General features: G+C 39.5%; 1 protein-coding gene across 5 annotated transcripts in view; it reads right to left on the reverse strand.

Moving 5' to 3' along the window:
- Window positions 1–20,424, reverse strand: part of KIAA0319L (KIAA0319 like) — a 101,945-nt gene that overhangs the window by 44,820 nt on the left and 36,701 nt on the right. For all 5 annotated transcript variants that reach the window (XM_037500611.2, XM_037500612.2, XM_037500609.2 and 2 more), the window contains exons 4-5: window positions 2,962–3,196; window positions 614–715 (exon numbers count right to left, since the gene is read on the reverse strand). In XM_037500611.2, the coding sequence (XP_037356508.1) occupies window positions 614–715; window positions 2,962–3,196 (337 nt within the window). The remainder of the gene's footprint in view (window positions 1–613; window positions 716–2,961; window positions 3,197–20,424) is intronic.

Genomic DNA, 20,424 nt, shown 5'->3' on the forward strand with positions numbered 1-20,424 from the left:
GGGTTATGCTCAGTAAAATGAGCCAGAAGGATAAAGAAAAGATATAGGAATTATTATCCTCATTTTACTGAGATAGAAACTCAGAGAAGTTAAATAATTTGCTTGAAATCATTCAATGATTGACAAACTGCTGGAATTTGAACCCAGATTTGACATTGAAGCCCATGATCTCAAACATATTATAATGCCTCTAACATAGCAAATACTCTAGCATAGTCTCATAGGAATGTGGCTACAAGTGAATGAGTTAAGGTATATAGAAATCATTATAAATTAAACATTATTGGGCTTCCCTGGTGGTGCAAGGGGTTAAGCACCGCACTGTGAAGCAATCCGAAGCCTCTTCAGAACGAGTTTGATCCCCGGCCCACCAGGGAGGAACCCACATGGCGAAGCAGACCTCTCTTATCTCGCCCACTGCTCCCCTCAGCAGTGTATTTCGGTTAGTCTGCCTGTTCTGTTCCCCACTCTGTCTCTGGTGAATCCTCTCACCCTCCCCCCAGGCCTCTGGCCTGTACCCCAGCTCTTCTATGCATAAATAAATCTTTAAAAAACAAAAAAAAATTTAAAAATAAATTAAACATTATCCAACTAAAAGTGGAATTTTTTTTACCTTTAGTTGGTTCTTGGAGAACATATGCATTCAATTTTACTTCATTCTGAGGCAAGGTGATCTGAACACTATCTCCAGCAGATACCACCAATTTCTTTATAACTGGAAATAAAATGTATAGGAAATAAAAAATCAGAAACAGACTACCTCATTTCTTCGCTTCCTTTTATGGCCAAATTTCTTTTATAAACAATAGTTAGTTACTGCCTTGACTTCCTCATTATTTATCCAGTGAAATTTGATTCTGTCCCCACTTCTTCACTGACAAGGATCTTTTGAGGTCACTAACAAACTGGCTCAAAGTAAACCTTGTAACTGTTTCTCAACTCCCACTCTTCATCTCTGAGGCATGTAATATTGCTGATTGCCTCCATCTTTAAAAACTCTTGATTACGACACCATATTTTTCTACTTTTCTTCCTTTCTCTCTGAGTTTTCTCCACTGTATTTTAACTCTGGCCTCTCCCCATGCCATCTTTATATTACTTTCCACAGAGTTCAAAATATTTCAACTCTGTTTCAGGGGTCACCTTTATTCTAATAACTTTCTAATAAAATACACAAAAAAGCTCCTAGAAGGAAAGGCACGTCACAAGGCAGTCTTAATTTCTTTCCACCCCAGTTGTTACAACCAAATTTAGGTTATTTCAAGAATCTTAACCTTCCCCTACTAGCTTCTCCACTCTAATCCATCCTATCTTCCTACAAGACCTACCACCACTAACTCTTCTAAAACTCTCACCTACCACGTTACTTTCCTACTTGAGAGCTCCCCCATTCCCAAGCCATGTTTAAGACCAAACTCCTAACCTGGCATTAAAGAGTCACAATCGTCTGATCAGACCTTCTGACCAAATCTGCCTTTAGTTACATTCATGGTCTCTCTTGGGCTCTGTATAAGCCATGGTCTACTCTTGGGGATTTTATAAAAGCTATTTCCTTCAATGGGGTGATTGCCTTTCTTTATTCTCCATACAGTTCTTTGTTTCTAGCTTAAAACCAGCCCTCTTTGTAAGAAATCTTACCAGACCATTTCAGTCTGGTAGTGAAGATCCTACTTCCTGAACTATTTTAGCATTTTTGGAATATCCAAGTCAGCAAATAGCTACCACTGTCTTTATACTATTCATATAGGTATTACATGGATGTAAGAAATTCTCAACTACGGCACTATCGACATTTTGGACCAGATTATTCTTTATTCTAGGAAGAGGATTGGGTTGGCCTATCACAAAAGATGTTTGGCAGTAACCCTGGCCTCTACCCACTAGATGTCAGTAGCACTCTTTCTCCATAGTTGTAACCAAAAATGTTTGCAAGAACCAATGATTATATAAATCTTATTTCTCTGACAATAATAGTTCATTAGCTATGAGGCCTAATATGAGAACTATGAGAGCTTAAAGCTTAACAACTGGCTAGTCTGCCCATATTTCAAGACTGGGAAGTGAGAAGAGCTTCCTAGACAAATATGAAATTTGATATTTATCTATCTACTTGAGAACTTTGCACTTGGGAAGAAATGAAACCATCTTTTATGGAAACTTCAGCATTTAAACATTCTAGGAGATGAAATAACACATTGAACTGACTTTCAAAAGAAACAAATAAACCACTATACTCAGAGAAAGTACAATGGGCAAAAATACAGCACAACTGACTCAAACCTTCTCAATTACACCAAAAATTATAAGCATTCTGCCTGAGTACAAAAAACACTTTGGTACCTCAGGATTGAAACCTTAGAGTTTCATGTTATATTCATGTTATCACCAAAGGAGATCCTAGGAAAATAAAAATTGGCAAAAACTCATTTTCACTGGTTTTGTTTCACTCCAGTCACTTTTTCAGAGTATAAAAATCAATTTTGTTTCCTTGATTAGCCATTTCTTTCTAATACCTTAGAACAGAATTAGTGAAGTACAGTTTTGTTGTTAAGGCAACATTCTATGTATAAATCTGCTCCCTATGAGTTGCTTTAAAAAATAAAGATGCTATCAAAATCAGAGAGACAAATATCTCTCCAACTATCAGCCTTTTACAAAGCAAACAGGTGCACAGACACAACTCTTTTTTCCCCCCAGTGACCTCTGTTGCTTGATTCCTTAAACATTACTTAATTGAATCTTGTGTCTGTAAGTGCCAGGCACAGTAAAATCTGGTTCTGAGGAAATTCTCATAGGCTGGGCCTGTGACCACAAGGACACTGATGGTTTGTTTTTTCCCCCCTAATCTACAGTCTTTAAACGTCACCCCTCCGTCCTCCTTCCTTTCAACTAAACAAGAACACTGATCAAAAGCTCTATTTTCTCATCTATCCCAAGGGTAGAAGCCAAGGGCCTCTTCACCTGGGGATGGCGCCGAAGTGTTCTGGAAAGAGGCCTGGGAGCTGGAGGTGGCAAAACTGTAGGAGGGAGCCACTGGCTGAGAGGTAGCAATCAGGCTTTTTACTTGCTGAGTGCTGGGCGTAGTACCAGGATTCGCTGATGTCCCAGGTTGGACCGACACATTCTTTGACCAATCAGGAATCTCCACAGGCAAGGTTGTATTTAAGGGATTGGAAATTATAACTGTTTTGTGGACCTAAAGAAATGTAAAAGTTACAAGTCAGTTTTTTATGTTATATCTCATGAAATAACTGCACACTAAATGTTTCTTTGAAAAATGCAGATCAAAATATTGAAGAAACTTGCCTCACCATCCAAACTGATATTAAATGTTGATATAAATCTTCCCAGGCTTTTTTCTTATGCAAAGAATTTTGCTTAAAACAAAGTAGTAATTGTGCTCGCTTCGGCAGCACATATACTAAAACAAAGTAGTAATAATTGTACTAAATATACTTTTAATCTTTTCTCACTTAACATTTATATTCTATCTTTCTACAAATATTTATTGAGCACCTATTATGGAAAAGATCTTGTGGATCCAAAATATAAATAAAACACAGTCCCTCTGCTTAACAAGTACACAATCTAGAGGGGAGACATAATAGGCCAAAATGGTAAATACATCTATAAAATTTATGATGAAACACAATCTGAAGGTAACTTAATGCCTCTCTTAGATGGAGTGAGCATGAAAAGATGACTTAAACAAAGATTTCCTGAGGAAGGAGAGTCCTAAGCTCAGTTTTAAAGGGTAAATAATTATTCACTAGACAAAAGGCTAAGTAGAGATATGAATGCAGGCACAAAAAATGAGATTAACATGGCATATGTTGGGAACTGAGAGTCATTAGCAAAGTGAGAGGCAAGAAAAAAATGGAAGATAACTAGAAAGAGACTAAAGAAGAAATATGCAGGTTTAAGGAGAGATGTAATGGTAAGCATTTAAAGAGTTGTATGGAAGCAATTGACAAGGTCACATTGCTGTCTTTTTTTTTTTTTTAAGTTTTATTTATTTATTTATACAAGCACTGGGTACAGTCAGAAGCACAGGAGGGTGAGAGAATTCACCAGAGCCAGAGCGGGGAGCAGAGCAGGCAGAGGGACTGAGGTACACTGCTGAGGGGAGCAGCGGGGAGCAGCGGGCGGCAGGAGAGGTCTGCGCGCCATGTGGGACCCTCCTCCAGTAGCCAGGGAGCAGCCGGGGATTGAACCTGCACTGCAGAGGCTGCAGGCAGCTTAGCAACCCAGCGCTCAACCGCTGCGCCACCGGGGAGGCCCCATATTGCTGTCTTAAATGGATCATTTAATTTGCTGCATAAGTGTATGAGACTGAAGAAGTATACAACAGTAGGAATACCACTTAGGAGAGTACTACATTCATCCAAATGAGAAAAGATAAGTGACTAAACAAGAGTAGAAGTAGAAGTATAGTAGAAGTATTTGAAATGAACTTTAATTAAAGTGTAATTAACATAAAATAAGCTGCACACATTCAAAGTGGATAGGTCAATGAGTTTGGACAAGTGTATAAACCCTGAGACTATAATCATGAGGAGATGGGGAGCGAAAACATTTCTATCAAGCCCAAAAGTTGATCGACGTCTCTGTAGTAAATGCCTGCCTCCAACTTCAGTCTTAGGCAACCACTGATTTGTTTTCTGTTATCATTATTTTGGGCTTCCTTATATTTCATCTAAAAGGAATCATACATATTACTTTTGTTTCTGGCTGCTTTCACTTAATATAATACCTTTGCAATTCATTCATATTATTGCGTGTATCAGTAGTACAGTTTTTTTTATTAATGAATATTATACCATTATAGAGATTGAATAAATCAAAATTTGTTTATCCATTCATCTCTGATAGGCTTTAGTTTTTAGTTCTTAGCTCTTATAAATAAAATTATGAATGCTTTAATACAAAGAATAGAAATATTTCTGTATACCTAAGCTTTAACTTGAAAAACACAGAAGAACTTCATAAGAAATTTTGAACTATTATCCAAAGTGGCTATACCATTTCGCATTTCCAGCAGCAATGAAAGTAGCTCTACAACTTCACCAACACTTGATATTCTTAGTCTATTCATTTTTGACTATTCTAATAGTATCTCACTGTGATTTAGTTTGCATTTTACTGATGACTAAAGAGGATTAACACTCATGGGTTTACTGGTCATATATTTTCTTTGATGAAATTTATTCAAGTCTGCCCAATTTTTTATATCACTATTAAGGTACAATTGACATTTAATAAACAGGGTATACCTAAAATGTACGATTTGGTAAGTCTGGACATATATGTACATGTATGAAACCATTACCACAATCAAAACAATGAGCATGTTCATCACTCTCACCCCTGCCAGGAAACTATATATCCATCACTTTCAAAGATTTCTTATGCTCCTTTGTAATCCTTTCTCCCAACCCCCTAAACAACAACTTTCTTCTTCCTATCACTGTTGATTATTGGTTCATCAATAAATGGAGATTTGGGCTGATTCTAATTTGGGGCTATTACAAATTGAGCTGCTATAAATATTCCCTTATAGGGCCTCCCCGGTGGCGTAGTGGGTTGAGCACAGCGCTGTGAAGCTGTCCGCAGCCTCTGCAGTGCAGGTTCGATTCCCACACTGCCAGGGAGATACCCACATGGCGCAGCAGACCTCTCCTGCCTCACCTGCTGCTCCCCTCAGCAGTGCTCTCAGTCCATCTGCCTGTTCTGCTCCCCACTCTGTCTCTGGTGAATTTTCTCATCCTCCCAAGCCTCTGGCCTGTACCCTAATTCTTGTATAAATAAATAAATCTTTAAAAAAATATTCCCTGATAGGTCTTTATGTGAACATATTCTGTCATTTCTCAAGCATAAATACCTATGAATAGAATGTTTGGTCATAGAGAAGATGGATCTTTAACTTTAAAAAAAAAAATGCCAAACAATTTTCCAAAGTTGTTGTGCCATAATACAGTCCCACCACCATTTTAGTTCTACAACCTTGTCAGAATTTGATGTTAGACAGCTCTTTAATTTTAGCCATTGCTGAGGTACAGTAGCATCTTGTTATGTTTTCATTTGCATTTTCCTAATTACTAATTTTTCTAATGAAATGTTGAGCATCTTTTCATTGTACTTATTGGACATCTGTATGACTTCTTGGGTGAATTATCCACAACCTTTGTTTTGTTATTAGTTTTCTAATTGAGTTACAAGAGCTCTTTACATATTCTAGTAACAAATCCTTTGTTAGATATATACTTTGCTAGTATGTTTTCCCAGTGTGTAGCTTGCCTTTTCATTCTTCTTAATGGTATTTTTTGAATAGCAAAAGTTTATAATTTCAATGAGTTCAAATTAACAATTTTCTTTTATGACTCATGCTTATAGTGACATATTTATTTAGTGACAAGATCACAAAATTTTGATTCTACTAGTTCTATAGTTTCAGTTTTTAAATTTAGGCCTTCAACCCATTTTGAACTAATTTGGGTCATGGTCCATGTTTTCCCATATTCTTTTTTTTTCACTTATTGAAAAGATTATTCTTTGCCCTAGTGAATTGCCCTGCCATAATTGACCACATATGTGTGGGTCTTTACTTGACTCTATAGTCTTTCAAGTTAGTCTATCTTTATACTGTAAGAGTAATCCCCAGGGAAAGGGGAGGTTCCAGGTTCCAAGGGAAGGATGGAGCTGGGCAGGGAGGTGAAGATAGAAAAGAATGGGGAGGGCCTCCCCTGGTGGCACAGTGGTTGAGCACTGGGTTGCGAGGCTGCTCTGCAGCGCCAGTTCCATCCCCGGCCACCAGCGAGGGTCCCACAAAAAAAAAAAAAGAAAGAAAGAAAAGAAAAGAATGGGAAGACTAAAAAGAAGCAGAGGAAGGAAAAAGTAGGAAACAGAAAAAAGACCTGGAGGAGCCACATGGAGAAGAGAAGAAGCTGCCCTTGCTTCTTGGCCTTGTACTTGTACCAGGGACTTGGGGAACATGGAAGAAGACACTTGAAAGAGACAGAGATGTGGGTGAAAGACGTGTGGGGAGTTGACACTGGCAGTTTTTATCTTGATTTGGATTTTGTTCTTTTCCTTCCAGACTTGCCTAGTCCCTCTGTCCCTTTCCTGTGGTTCCCTACCAGAGAAGGTGGCTTAGACTTGTGCAAGCTTTTAAGCCTCAGCAGCCCCATTTTGGGCCAACCCTGTTTGGCTGGCATTTACCCACAAGGGAATGGGTAACTTCAGGTATTTAACCAGAAATTATTTTTTCTTAAAGATTTATTTTAGGGCCTCCCCTGGTGGTGCAGTGGTTGAGCGCTGGGCTGCGAAGCTGCCTGCAGCCTCTGCAGCGCCGGTTCGATCCCTGGCCACGGGCGAGGGTCCCACATGGCGCACAGACCTCTCCTGCTGCCCGCTGCTCCCCTCAGCAGTGTACTTCGTCAGTCTGGCTGTTCTGTTCCCCACTCTGGCTCTGGTGAATTCTCTTACCCTCCCGCGCTTCTGACTGTACCCAGTGCTTGATAAATAAATAAATAAATCTTTTTAAAAAAATATTTATTTTATTTATACAAGAGCTGGGGAGCTGGGGTACAGGTCAGATGCGCGGGAGGGTGAGAGGATTCACCACAGAGTGGGGAACAGAACAGGCAGACTGACGAAATACACTGCTGAGGGGAGCAACAGGCAAGACAGGAGAGGTCTGCTCGCCATGTGGGCTGCTCCGAGGCTGGCGGGGATCGAACCAGCAAGAGGCCGCAGACAGCTTCACAGCACTGCGCTCAACTGCCTGTGCCACCAGGGAGGCCCCTAATTGGAAACTATTTTAACTATATTCTTTCTCTTCTCTTTTTTGCACACTAATTGTTGCACACTAATTGTGTTAAAGTTATTTTCTATTGAAGATCTTATGCCCTAGAATATATTTTGCCTTGATGTGGTAGATGTAAAACCCATTTACAGCAGGCAGGTTTGGGGGTACTGGAGTGCCCTTCATCCTGCCTTGTAACAATACCAGTACCATTATCTTGATTACTATAGCTTTATAGTAAGTCTTTTTTTTTTTTTTTTTTTTTTTTTTATAGAGGCATGTTTTTTTTTTTTTTTTTTTTTTTATTTATTTATTTATTTGTTCGTACATGCACTGGGTACAGCCAGAAGCGCGGGAGGGTGAGAGAGCCCACCAGGGCCAGAGCGGGGAGCAGAGCAGGCAGAAGGACCGAAGCACACTGCTGAGGGGAGCAGCGGGCGGCAGGAGAGGTCTGCGCGCCATGTGGGACCCTCCTCCGGTGGCCGGGGAGCAGCCGGGAATCGAACCGGCGCCGCAGAGGCAGCGGGCAGCCTCGCAACCCAGCGCTCAACCGCTGCGCCACCGGGGAGGCCCCTTTATAGTAAGTCTTAAAGTTAGATAGTTTAAATCCTCCAACTCTTGTTCATTTTCAAAGTCATTTTGATCATTGTAGGTACCAATTTATGAATGTAGTTGTTTTACTTTACGTGAATTGCCATAATAAATTGCCACAAAATTTGATGGCTTAAAGCAACAGAAATTTATTCTCTCACAGTCCTAGAGGACAGAGGTAGGAAACTAAGGCACCAGCAAGTCCACATTACATCTAATATTAAGAGGCTCTTAGCATTCCTTGACTTATGGCAACATAATTCCAATCTGCCTCCATCTTCACATGACTTCATTGTGTCTTATGCACCCAAAGTCATCTTCTCCTCACTTTTTTTTTAATAGCATTTTTTAAACGATTTATTTATTTATTTATACAAGCACTGGGTACAGTCAGAAGTGTGGGAGGGTGAGAGAATTCACCAGCATGGCAAAGCAGACCTCTCCTGTCTTGCCCACTGCTCCCCTCTGCAGTATATTTCAGCCCGTCTGCCTGTTCTGTTCCCCACTCTGTCACTGGTGAATCCTCTCACCCTCTGTATCTCTGGCCTGTACCCCAGCTCTTGTATGCATAAATAAATAAATCTATAAAAAAAAAAGATTATTTTCCAAAATAAGGTTATATGCTGAGGTTGCAGGGGACATGATTGTGGGTGATTGCAGGAGGGCTTATTCAACCCATTATGATGGTGTAACTCAGTTTAGGTTCTTTCTCTCAGTATGTTTTATAGTATTCAGCATATAGTTCTTACACATATTTTGTAAAATTTATCCCTAAAAATATTCATGGTTTCAGATGTTACATTTTTAAAACTTTAATTCCCAATTAATCATTGCTATTCTATAAATACAATTGATTTATATATTAATCTTACATACTACAAACTTGTTAAATTCACTTTAATAGTTTTGGTAACTTTTAAGTGGATTCCTTATAATTTTATAGGTATGTTATATTACCTGTGAATAAAAGATAGCTTTGCATCTTCATTTCCAATCTATATTCCTTTTTCTTGCATTCTCACATTGGTCTCTCACACAGACCCTCCAGTACAATGTTGAATAAAAGGCGTTATTCCCTATTTGTTGAGTTATTATTATTTTCCTGTTACTTTCCTTTATATGCTTGGACATAGTTTCTTTTTATTCTTTAAGCTTATTTTTAATAGTTACATTGAAGTCTTTAGCTGTTATTTTTGAAAGCTGAGCTCATTCAGAATTCAATTCCATTGATTAATTTTTTCCCTGAGCCTGGGTCACACTTTTCTAATTCTTTTTCCATATGTCTCACAGCATCTGATTAAAAACTGTACAGTTTGGATGATATGTTCTAGCAACTCTGGATTCTGTTTTATTTTTCTAATGGGCTACTGATTATTTTTCATGACTTCCCTGTACTTAAACTGTAGTCTGGCTCCCCAAAAGTATACTGCCATTGATGGCTCTGTTCAGTATTTTTATTCTTATCTATATTTTATTCTGGCATTAAAGTATCATCCCTGTAATCTGTAGTTTAGCAGTCAGCCAACGATTTGGGCACAGGTTGCTCATACCCATAAAGCTTTGCCTCTGCCAATCGGTCTGTGTGTTACTTGGTGAATATATTTAAAGTTACATCAAATTTTTGATTTTTACTTTTTTACCAGACTCTCATGGATCTCTGTCATACAGGTAGGTAGTTTCTCAGTCAATCAGGGTTATGTGGAGAGCTTATCTTCGCCCTTCTATGTCTTTCTTATTTTCAGGATTAAGTTTCTAGCAGGCCCATCACTTACATCAACAGGCATTGCAATCTCAGGTTAGGAAAACTATGGGTTATCTCCATTCATTACCAAGCAAGTTTGCCAGTTTTACTTAGCAAAGCTGTGAGAGTCCACCCTCTGTCCCAAATCAGGTCCACTTCCTTTGGCAGAAAAGTTGCCAGTTTTGATGGTCAGCCACACACTGTAAAATTACATTTCTTGTCATGTGGGCTGAGGTTATGGAGGTAGGGACAGGTGGGAGCAGCACCAGAAAGGAGTTCACTCCATAGTACTTACCCCAAACATTGCCAAATTTTTAAGAATAATAGCTTCTCAGTTTGTTCCTGCCTTTATTGTACCAGTGGCCTAAAAGATTTGCTTTTGTTAATTCTGTCTAGTTTCATACTTGTTTTGTTTTGTTTTGCTTTTAAAGAGAGAGAGAGAGAGAAACATGAGGGCCTCCCTGCTGGCCTAGGGGTTAAGTCTCAGCATTACACCGTCATGGCTTGAGTACGATCCTTGGCCAGGGAGCTAAATCACATATGGCGCAGCAGACCTCTCCTCTCTCACTGGCTGCTCCCCTTAGCAGTGTATTTCAGTAAATCCACCTGCTCTGCTCTGCAATCTGTCTCTGGTGAATCCTCTTACCCCCCGCACCTCTGGCCTACACCTCAGTTCTTCTATGCAATAAATAAATAAAATCTTTTTTTATTTTTAAAGATTTATTTATTTATTTATATAAGCACTGGGTACAGTCAGAAGCACAGGAGGGTGAGAGAATTCACCAGAGCCACAGCGGGGAGCAGAGCAGGCAGAAGAACCGAAGTGCACTGCTGAGGGGAGCAGCGGGCAGCAGGAGAGGTCTGTGCGCCATGCGGGACCCTCCTCCGGTGGCCGGGGAGCAGCCAGGGATCGAACTGGCGCTGCAGAGGCTGCGGGCAGCTTCGCAACCCAGCGTTCAACCACTGCACCACCAGGGAGGCCCATCCTAAATAAAATCTTAACAGAAGGCCTCCCCGGTGGCGCAGCGGTTGAGCACTGGGTTGTGAAGCTGCCTGCAGCCTCTGCGGTGCCGGTTCGGTCCCCGGCTGCTCCCCGGCCACCGGAGGAGGGTCCCGCGTGGCGTGCGGACCTCTCCTGCCGCCCGCTGCTCCCCTCAGCAGTGTACTTCAGTCCCTCTGCCTGCTCTGCTTCCCGCTCTGGCTCTGGTGAATTCTCTCACCCTCCCGCGCTTCTGACTGTACCCAGTGCTTGTATAAATAAATAAATAAATCTTTAAAATAAAAATTAAAAAAAAAATCTTAACAGAAAAAAAAAACAAAGAGGAAAAACTACAGACCTCTTCATGATACCATAAATGGAAGCCCTCTTGATTCTAGTTTCCTATTTTAAAAATTGTTCCAATTTCTCTTTTTCAATTCTTTAACTGTTCATCATGAAGCCAGTCTCCTTTAATCCCCTTCAGTTCTCTGAATATACTGTGAATTGTGACTACTACCTTCAATATCCAGGTCAATTTCTATTGAGTAGGTTTTTTTTTTTAAAGATTTATTTATTTATGCATATAAGAGCTGGGGTACAGGCCAGAGATGTGGGGTTGGGGGGAGGGTGACAGGATCTACCAGAGACAGAGTGGGGAACAGAACAGGCAGACTGACTGAAATACACTGCTGAGGGGAGCAGCAGCGAGGCAGGAGAGGTCTGCTTCACCAAGTGGGTTGCTCCCTGGCCAGCCGGGAGGCCCCTTGAGTAGGTTTCTATGACTGCTCCTCACTCCCCACCCAAGTAATGGGTCATTCCTTCCTATTTCTTTGTATATCTAGTAATTTTTGTTTGAATACTTGACATTCTATCTATTAAACATAGTGACTCTGGGTTCTACTGTCCTTTTCCTTATTGGGCTTTTCCCCAGCTTATCTGCGCTTAAACTGTAGATTTTTGCTTCTCCTGCAATGTGTAACAAATGATATCTCTGTAATTTTTGCAGCAGCTTTTTTAGTCTGATCCCTTCAGGTCTATTGTATAATCTGATGACTGGCCAGTAATGTGGCCATAAATTACACTCAAATTTGGGGACTGTTCTTGCTGTGCTTCCTTTGCTTCTGATCATTACTCCCTAATTTTTGAGTCATACACTCTACCCTAACATCTCAAGTCAATAAAGCTTCAGATTTCTGCTATACAAGGGGTGGGGAATGTACTTAGTTAAAGGCAACAAACTCACAGAGCTTGCCAAATGTAGGTTCTAACTTTCAAAGACAGAACTCTGCCTCTCTGACCTCTGCCAGCTTTTTCACTTGGCCCTCTCGAGTCTTCCCTATGAAGGTATACTTTAGAGGTACAGCCAAGAATTTTAGAAGAATTTATGGTAAGAATATAGTTTCACTCTTCTGTGGTTTTCTTATTTTTAGGGTCCCCCCCCTCACCTTACATTTCCAGATAATTTTTCTGTCCTGAACTCTGTTCTTTGCCATCATTAAGAGAGTAAGGTTGGGCCTCCCCGGTGGCGCAGCGGTTGAGCGCTGGGTTGCGAAGCTGCCTGCAGCCTCTGCAGCCGGTTCGATCCCCGGCTGCTCCCCGGCCACCAGAGGAGGGTCCCGCATGGCGCGCAGACCTCTCCTGCCGCCCGCTGCTCCCCTCAGCAGTGTACTTTGGTCCTTCTGCCTGCTCTGCTCCCTGCTCTGGCTCTGGTGAATTCTCTCACCCTCCCATGCTTCTGACTGTACCCAGTGCATGTATAAACCAAACAAACAAATAATAATAAATAAATAAGACATGCCTCTAGAAAAAAATAAAAAAAAAAAAAAAAAAAAAAGAGAGTAAGGTTGATTTTTTTTCTTTTTTTTAAAGATTTATTTTTTATTTATACAATAGCTGCAGTACAGGCCAGAGGTGCGGGAGGGTAAGAGGATTCACCAGAGACAGAGTGGGGAGCAGAACAGGCAGACAGACCAAAAGCACTGCTGAGGGGAGCAGCGGGCATGACAGGAGAGGTCTGCTGCACCATGTGGGAATCTCCCTGGCCGGCCAGGAGTCGAACCTGCGCTGCAGAGGCTGTGGACAGCTTCACAGCGCTGTGCTCAACCCGCTGTGCCACCAGGGAGGCCCAGGTTGATGTTTTCTGCTGTCACTATCTTCCTATGTGGACATTAGTGATTGTCGGTAGGCAAAAAAAATTTAAAAGCTGTAAACTCACAATTTTTATCACTTCTAGTTGCCATTTTTCAAGAGTAAACTTTTCTAGCTTCTGTCTGCTTTTGGATTCTTTCCAGTTTCTTTAAATAAATTTTTTACATATTTTATAATTATTATCTGTGGGAAGATTCAGGAGACCACTTTATTCTGCCACCATTACTGGAAATTCCCCCTGTGGGATGGATTTTAAAATATTAAGGATCTAATATTTGTGAAGCTAAAATGGATCTGGGGCTTAGGGAACAGAATCTATGATGACTCCCATGTTTCTAGCTTGAGTGAGGGACCAACCAAAGGGAAGTCAACTAAAAGAGACTACAAAGTAGCAGTTTTAAAGAAATAACAAACAAGTTATTTTTTAGACATATTGAATGTGAAGCACAACAAAGACCCAGACTTGGAATGAAGTTGCCAAAGACAGTAGCTGAAGCCATGAAGCAAATGAGCTTGCCCTAAAAAAGCATATAAGTAAAAGAAAGGAAACATAGACTCAAAGATAGAATACTGAGGAATGTCAGTGTTGAAGCTATAAACGACATGAAATGACCCATAAAACTAAGAAAGAATAGTCAGAAAGAAAGAACTAGGAAAATGTGTTATAACAAGAAAGGGGCAATTGCAATTAATATGAAAAAATTAGAGGAAAGAAGTTCAGTCAGATAAGGACTCAAGAGAATACCCTGCATGTGGCAAGGGAAACATGAAAATCAAATTCTACAGTGTTGAGGTTTAATACAAGTGAGAGGCAAGAAAGTATACACTATCCTTGAAATATCTAGGTGGAAAGGAAGAGTAAATAGAGTAGTAAAGAGTAAATAGAGATACAAGGGGACAAAAATTTTTGACATAGTTGGAAGGAGTGAATTTGAACAATAAGCACCATGTTCTCAGACTGAAAAGGCAGTAGCAGAGTTTAGGCTATTGTACAAACATTCAGGAGAGCATCTGGACCCAATATGGGGAAGACTATCAGTAAAGCTTCCTAGAAGAAATTGACAATGTCTGGCACCCAATCAAAAATCACCAGACATGCAAATAAGCAGGAAAATAAATCCTGTAATGAGGAAAAAATCAATTAAAACTGTTTCAGAAATAAAATGGATGCCAGAACTGGTAGACAAGGATATTAAAATAATTATAATGATCATAGTCCATATATTCTAGAAGCTATAAGAAAGACTTTCTGTATTAAATATCTAGAAGATATTTTTTATAAAAACACCCAAATCAAGCTTCTGGTTATAGATGTTGTAATGTGTAAGATGAAAAATACACTGTAGAGACTTAATGGCAGATTAGGCAATGGAAAATAAAAAAATAGTAAACTTGGAGATATATCAGTAGAAACTGTTCAAAATGAAACAGGGAAAAGGCTGAAAAGAAATGAACAAAACATCAGCAAACTGAGAACAAATATGAGTGGTAAAAACACTCATAACTAGAATTCTCAAAGGAAAGGGAGAACAGAAAAATATTTGAAGAAATGTAATGGCAAATAATATCCAAATTTGATGAAAACTATAAATCCACATTCAAACCTAGATTTGAGAAATTCAAAAAGCTCTATGCGGGCCTCCCTGGTGGTGCAAGGGGTTAAGCAACCCACAGCCTCTGCAGCACGAGTTCAATCCCCGGCCCTCTAGGGAGCAACTCACATGGCTCAGCAGACCTCTCCTGCTCACCTGCTGCTCCCCTCAGCAGTATGTTTCAGTCAGTCTGCCTGTTCTGTTCCCCACTCTGTCTCTGGTGAATCCTCTCATGCCCCTTCCCTGCCCCGCATCTCTGGCCTGTACCCCAGCTCTTGTATGCATAAATAAATAAATCTTTAAAAAAAAAAAAAAACTCTATGCACAAAAAAAAATTTTTTAAAAAGAAAACCTACACTAAAGAATAGCAATCAAATTACTTAAGATAAGACAAAGAGAAAATCTTAGAAGTAGTCAGAGAAAAAGGGCACATTGGGCCTCCTCTGGTGGCGCAGCGGTTGAGCACTGGGCTGCGAAGCTGCGCGCAGCCTCAGCAGCGCCAGTTCGATCCCCAGCCACGGGGCGAGGGTCCCACATGGCGCGCAGACCTCTCCTGCCGCCCGCTGCTCCCCTTAGCAGTGTATTTCGTCAGTCTGCCTGTTCTGCTCCCTGCTCTGGCTCTGGTGAATTCTCTCACCCTCCCGCGCTTCTGACTGTACCCAGTGCTTGTATGAATAAATAAATCTTAAAAAAAAAAAAAAAAAAAAAAAAGAAAAAGGGCACATTATGTAAAGGGACAAATAAAAAATAACAGATTTCTCAACAGAAACAATGTATCTTACAAGACATTGCCATAATATATGTAACATACTGAAAGACAGAAAAAAAAAAAAAAGGATCATGCCAAATCAGATTTAAACAGTGAAAAAAATGTTCAAAGGTGAAGGAAAAGTGAAGACTTTTCAGACTGGGGATTCCACACTCTCAGATGGTAAGGGAGAAACCAGGCAGGATCTGGGTCCCTGGAACCTTGGACTAGGTAGATTTGGTCAGCCAGGACCTATCAAATGAAATACGTAAAATCCAAATTGAAGAAATGAAATAATAAAATGTTGAGCAGAAATCAGTAAAATGGTAAAAGTAAAAATGAATGAAAATAAATATGGTCTTGAGAAAATCTAGCTAGTCTGACTAAGGGGGAGGGTGGGAGAAGGAAAGGGAGTAGAAGAGTTTGGAAAAGAAGGTAGAAGAAGGAGGGGAGAGAGAGAATGAATGAATGAGAAATAACACAAATTACCAATATCAGTAATGAGACAGTATGTAATATCATATAAATTCTACAGATATTAAAAGGACAATAAGGGAATGTTGTAAACAACTTTATGCAGTTTATCTGACTACTGGGATAAAATGTACAAATTCCTTGAAAGGCACAATCTGCCAAAGTTTACTCAAGAAGAGCTATTATAGATAACCTAAACAGCTACATTACTATGTAAATTGAATTTGTAATTTAAACTTTCCTACAAAGAATTTCCTACAAATTGCTTCATTGGAGTTTTATTATATATCTATATTAAATGGAGTTCATAATAAACATTTAACAAATAGTACCAATTTTACACAAACTCTTTCAGAAAATTAAGAACAGTAAAAACTTCTCAATTCATTCCATAAAGCCAGCATTACTCTGATGTTAAAACTAGACAAAAACATTACAAATGAGAGAGAGAAAGAGAGAACATGAGAACTGTAGGTCAGTATCCCTTATGAACACAGATGCAATGATTCACAAAATTTTAGTAAATCAAATATAACTATATAAAAAGAAAAATATATCACAACCAAGTGAGGGTCACCCCAGGAATGCAAGGTTGGTTTAACATTCAAAGTCAACTAAGATAGTCACTGTATAACACACTAAAAACAAAAACCCATGTGATCATCTCAATAGACGTAAAGAAAAGCATTTGAAGCATTTTCTAATACAAATTCATATCAAACTAGGACTAGAAAATAACTTCCTCCACCTGGTAAAAAAAAATTCTCAAAAACCTATAGCTAACATCATAATCAATGATGAAAAACTGAATGATTTGCTCCTAAGATCAAGAACATGACAAAGATGTACACCTTCATTACTCTATTCAATATTGTAGTGGAGGTTGTAGCCAGTACAATAAAGGCAAGAAAAATAAAGACACCCAGATTGGAAAAGAAGTAAAATGGTTTTTATCACAGATAAAATTATATAGCTATATGTAAAAAATTTACCAGGATTAATAAGTGGATTTTGCAAGCTTTTAGGATACAAGATTAGTATACAAAAAGCAACTGTATTTCTATACACTAGCAATAAACCAAACTGAATTGAGGTTTTTCTGTTTTGTTTTTGTGTAACATTCGTTTATAGTGGTAACATTCATTTATGACATTGCATAGGTTCCAAGGTTACATTTTTTTCACTACACACACCAAATGTCCAGTCACTACCCACCATTATCCTGTGATCCCATCAAACCATTCCCTCCCCCTTCCTTCTCCTCTGGTAACCACCATTCCACTAACAGAGTCTATGAGTTTATTTTTGCAAAACTGAATTTTAAGAATACCAAGTATAATATCATCAAAAATAAGATATATCTAAGGATAAATTGACAAAAGATGTGCAAGACCCATAAACTGAAAACTCCAACACATTACTTGGAGAAATGAAAGGTGATTCAAATAAATGGGAAAATATACTGTATTCATGGATCAGCACTCACTATTATTATTAGGCTATCAGTTTTCTCCAAATTATCTACATATTGATCCCAACATAATCCCAATAAAAATTCCAGAAAGCTATGTAAAAAGAAATTGACAGAATGATTATAGAATTTACATGGAAATCTAAAGGGCCTACAACAGCTAAAACAATCCTGATAACAAAAATCAAAGGTATAAAACTCATATTATTTGAATTAAAGACTTATTACAAAGCTATAGTTATGAGGAGCATATGGTGTTGATGTCAATATAGACAAATAAATCAATGGAACCAAATAGAGTCCAGAAATAGATTCATAAACATATGGTCAACTAATTTTCAGTAATCACAAAAAGCAATTCAGTGAAGAAAGGAAGGAAAAAAATATGGTGCCACCACAACTGTATAGTCATCTGCCAAAACCAAAATGAAACAAAACTCTTCCATTCATAGTTCCTACCATGTACAAAAAGGTTCTAGACCAAAATATAAAATCTAAAACTGTAAGACTTTTTAAGATTTTTTTATTTATGCAACTAGAGCTGGGACACAGGCCAGAGATATGGGGGGGGGTGAGAAGATCCACCAGTGGGGATCAGAACAGGCAAATTGACTGAAATACACTGCTGAAGGGAGCAGCAGGCGAGACAGGAGATGTCTGCCTCACCATGTGGGTTTCTCCCTGGCCTTCTGGGAATTGAACTCGCGCTGCAGAGGCAGCGGATTGCTTCATAGTGTGGTGCTTAATCCCTTGCGCCACCAGGGAGGCCCTAAAACTGTAAGACTTTTAGAAGAAACTTCAGAAAAGAATCTTTCTTAGACATAACATCAAAAACATCCATTAAAAATGTTGATAAGCTGGACATCAGCAAAAATATTTGCTCTTCGAAAGGCACTGTTAAGACTGAAAGAGAGGGGCCTCCCCCGTGGCGCAGCGGTTGAGCGCTGGGTTGCGAAGCTGCCCGCAGCCTCTGCAGTGCCGGTTCGATCCCCGGCTGCTCCCCGGCCACCGGAGGAGGGTCCCACATGGCGCGCAGACCTCTCCTGCCGCCCGCTGCTCCCCTCAGCAGTGTACTTCGGTCCTTCTGCCTGCTCTGCTCCCCGCTCTGGCTCTGGTGAATTCTCTCACCCTCCCGCGATTCCGACTGTACCCAGTGCTTGTATAAATAAATAAATAAATGTTTAAAAAAAAGAAAAAAAAAACATGCAAAAAAAAAAAAAAAAGACTGAAAGAGAATATTTGCAAATCACATACTTGATAAATGACTTATATGCAAAGAATATATATATTCATTTTTAAATGGGGAAAAATATGGAAACTCTTTGCAAAAAAAATGGGTGGCAAATACACACATGAGAAACTTTATATACCTATTACAATGTCTAAAATTAAAAAAAGATTCCCCGTGCCAGTGTTGGTGAGTGTGGAGCAACAGGGGCTGTCAGATATCCAACATACATACAATGTAAAATAGTACAACCACTTTGGAAAACAATTTGACAGTTTTTAAAAAAAATAAATATACACACCTACAATATGACCCAGTCAATCCATTCCCAAGTATTTACCAAAGAGAAATTAAAGCATATGCCCTTAGACAGACTTATACACAAATGTTCTTAGCAGCTTTATCTGTATTAGGCCAAGCTCTAGAAACAATCCAAACTTCTATTCTCAGGTAAATGGAGTAACAAATTAAAATATATCCATACAACATATTATTTATTCATCAGTTTAAAGGACCCAACTACTAACACTGTGACTAGAATAAACAGGAAAACATTATGCTAAGTGGAAGAAGCCAGACCACACAAGAAGCCACAGCTTGCCTGGTTCCATTTATAGAAAAGTCCAGAAAAGGCAAATTTATAGAGATAGCAGATTAGTACACGCCTTGAACGGAGGGTGGAAGGGAAGATGGCACACAGCAACTTTTGGGCAAATGGGCACAGGGAATTTTGGCAATGTTAACAAACTGGATTGTGGTAATGATGTATAATTCCACACATTTCCTAAAATCTCTGAATTGTATGCTTAAAAAAAAAGTGAGTTTTTATGGCATATAAAGTTGTTAAAAAGAAAGCGTATAGAATAAATTATTTCATTTATTTAAAAATGCTGGAAAATCTGTAATAACCTTAAGTAGGTCAATGGTTACTTGGGATAAGGAAGGAGTGTTAAGGACTGATTACAAAGGAGTATAAGGAAAGTTCTGGGGTAACGGATATGTTCATTGCCTTTTTTGCAGTTATGATTTTATGGTATATACGTATGTAAAACTAATCCAGTTGTACACTTAAACATGTACAGTTTATGATATGTTGATTATACTTTTAAAAAGTTGTTTTTAAAAAGTATGGCTGGAGGGCCTCCCTGGTGGCACAGAGGTTAAAGTCTCAGCATTATCAAGCTATCACAGCAACATGAATTCAATCCCCGGCCAGGGAGATAATAAACCACATGATGCAGCAGACCTCTCCTGTCTCACCTGCCTCTCCCCTCAGCAGTATATTTCAGTAGATCTACCTGTTCTGCTCCCCACTCTGCCTCTGGGGAATCCTCTCACACCCTGCACCTCTGGCCTAGACCCCAGTTCTTGTATACATAAATAAATAAAAATAAATCTTTTTTTTTAAGATTTATTTATTTATACAAGCACTGGGGGTACAGTCAGAAGCGCAGGAGGGTGAGAGAATTCACCAGAGCCAGAGCAGGGAACAGAACAGGCAGACTGACGAAATACACTGCTGAGGGGAGCAGCGGGCGCGGCAGGAGGGGTCTGTCGCACCATGTGGGACCCTCGCCGGCAGCTGGGGATTGAACCGGCGCTGCAGAGGCTGCAGGTAGCTTCGCAGCCCAGCGCTCAACCGCTGCAC

The sequence above is a fragment of the Talpa occidentalis genome, unplaced genomic scaffold (assembly GCF_014898055.3).
Source record: "Talpa occidentalis isolate TD23 unplaced genomic scaffold, MPIMG_talOcc4v2.1 talOcc4.9, whole genome shotgun sequence".
NCBI lineage: Eukaryota > Metazoa > Chordata > Mammalia > Eulipotyphla > Talpidae > Talpa > Talpa occidentalis.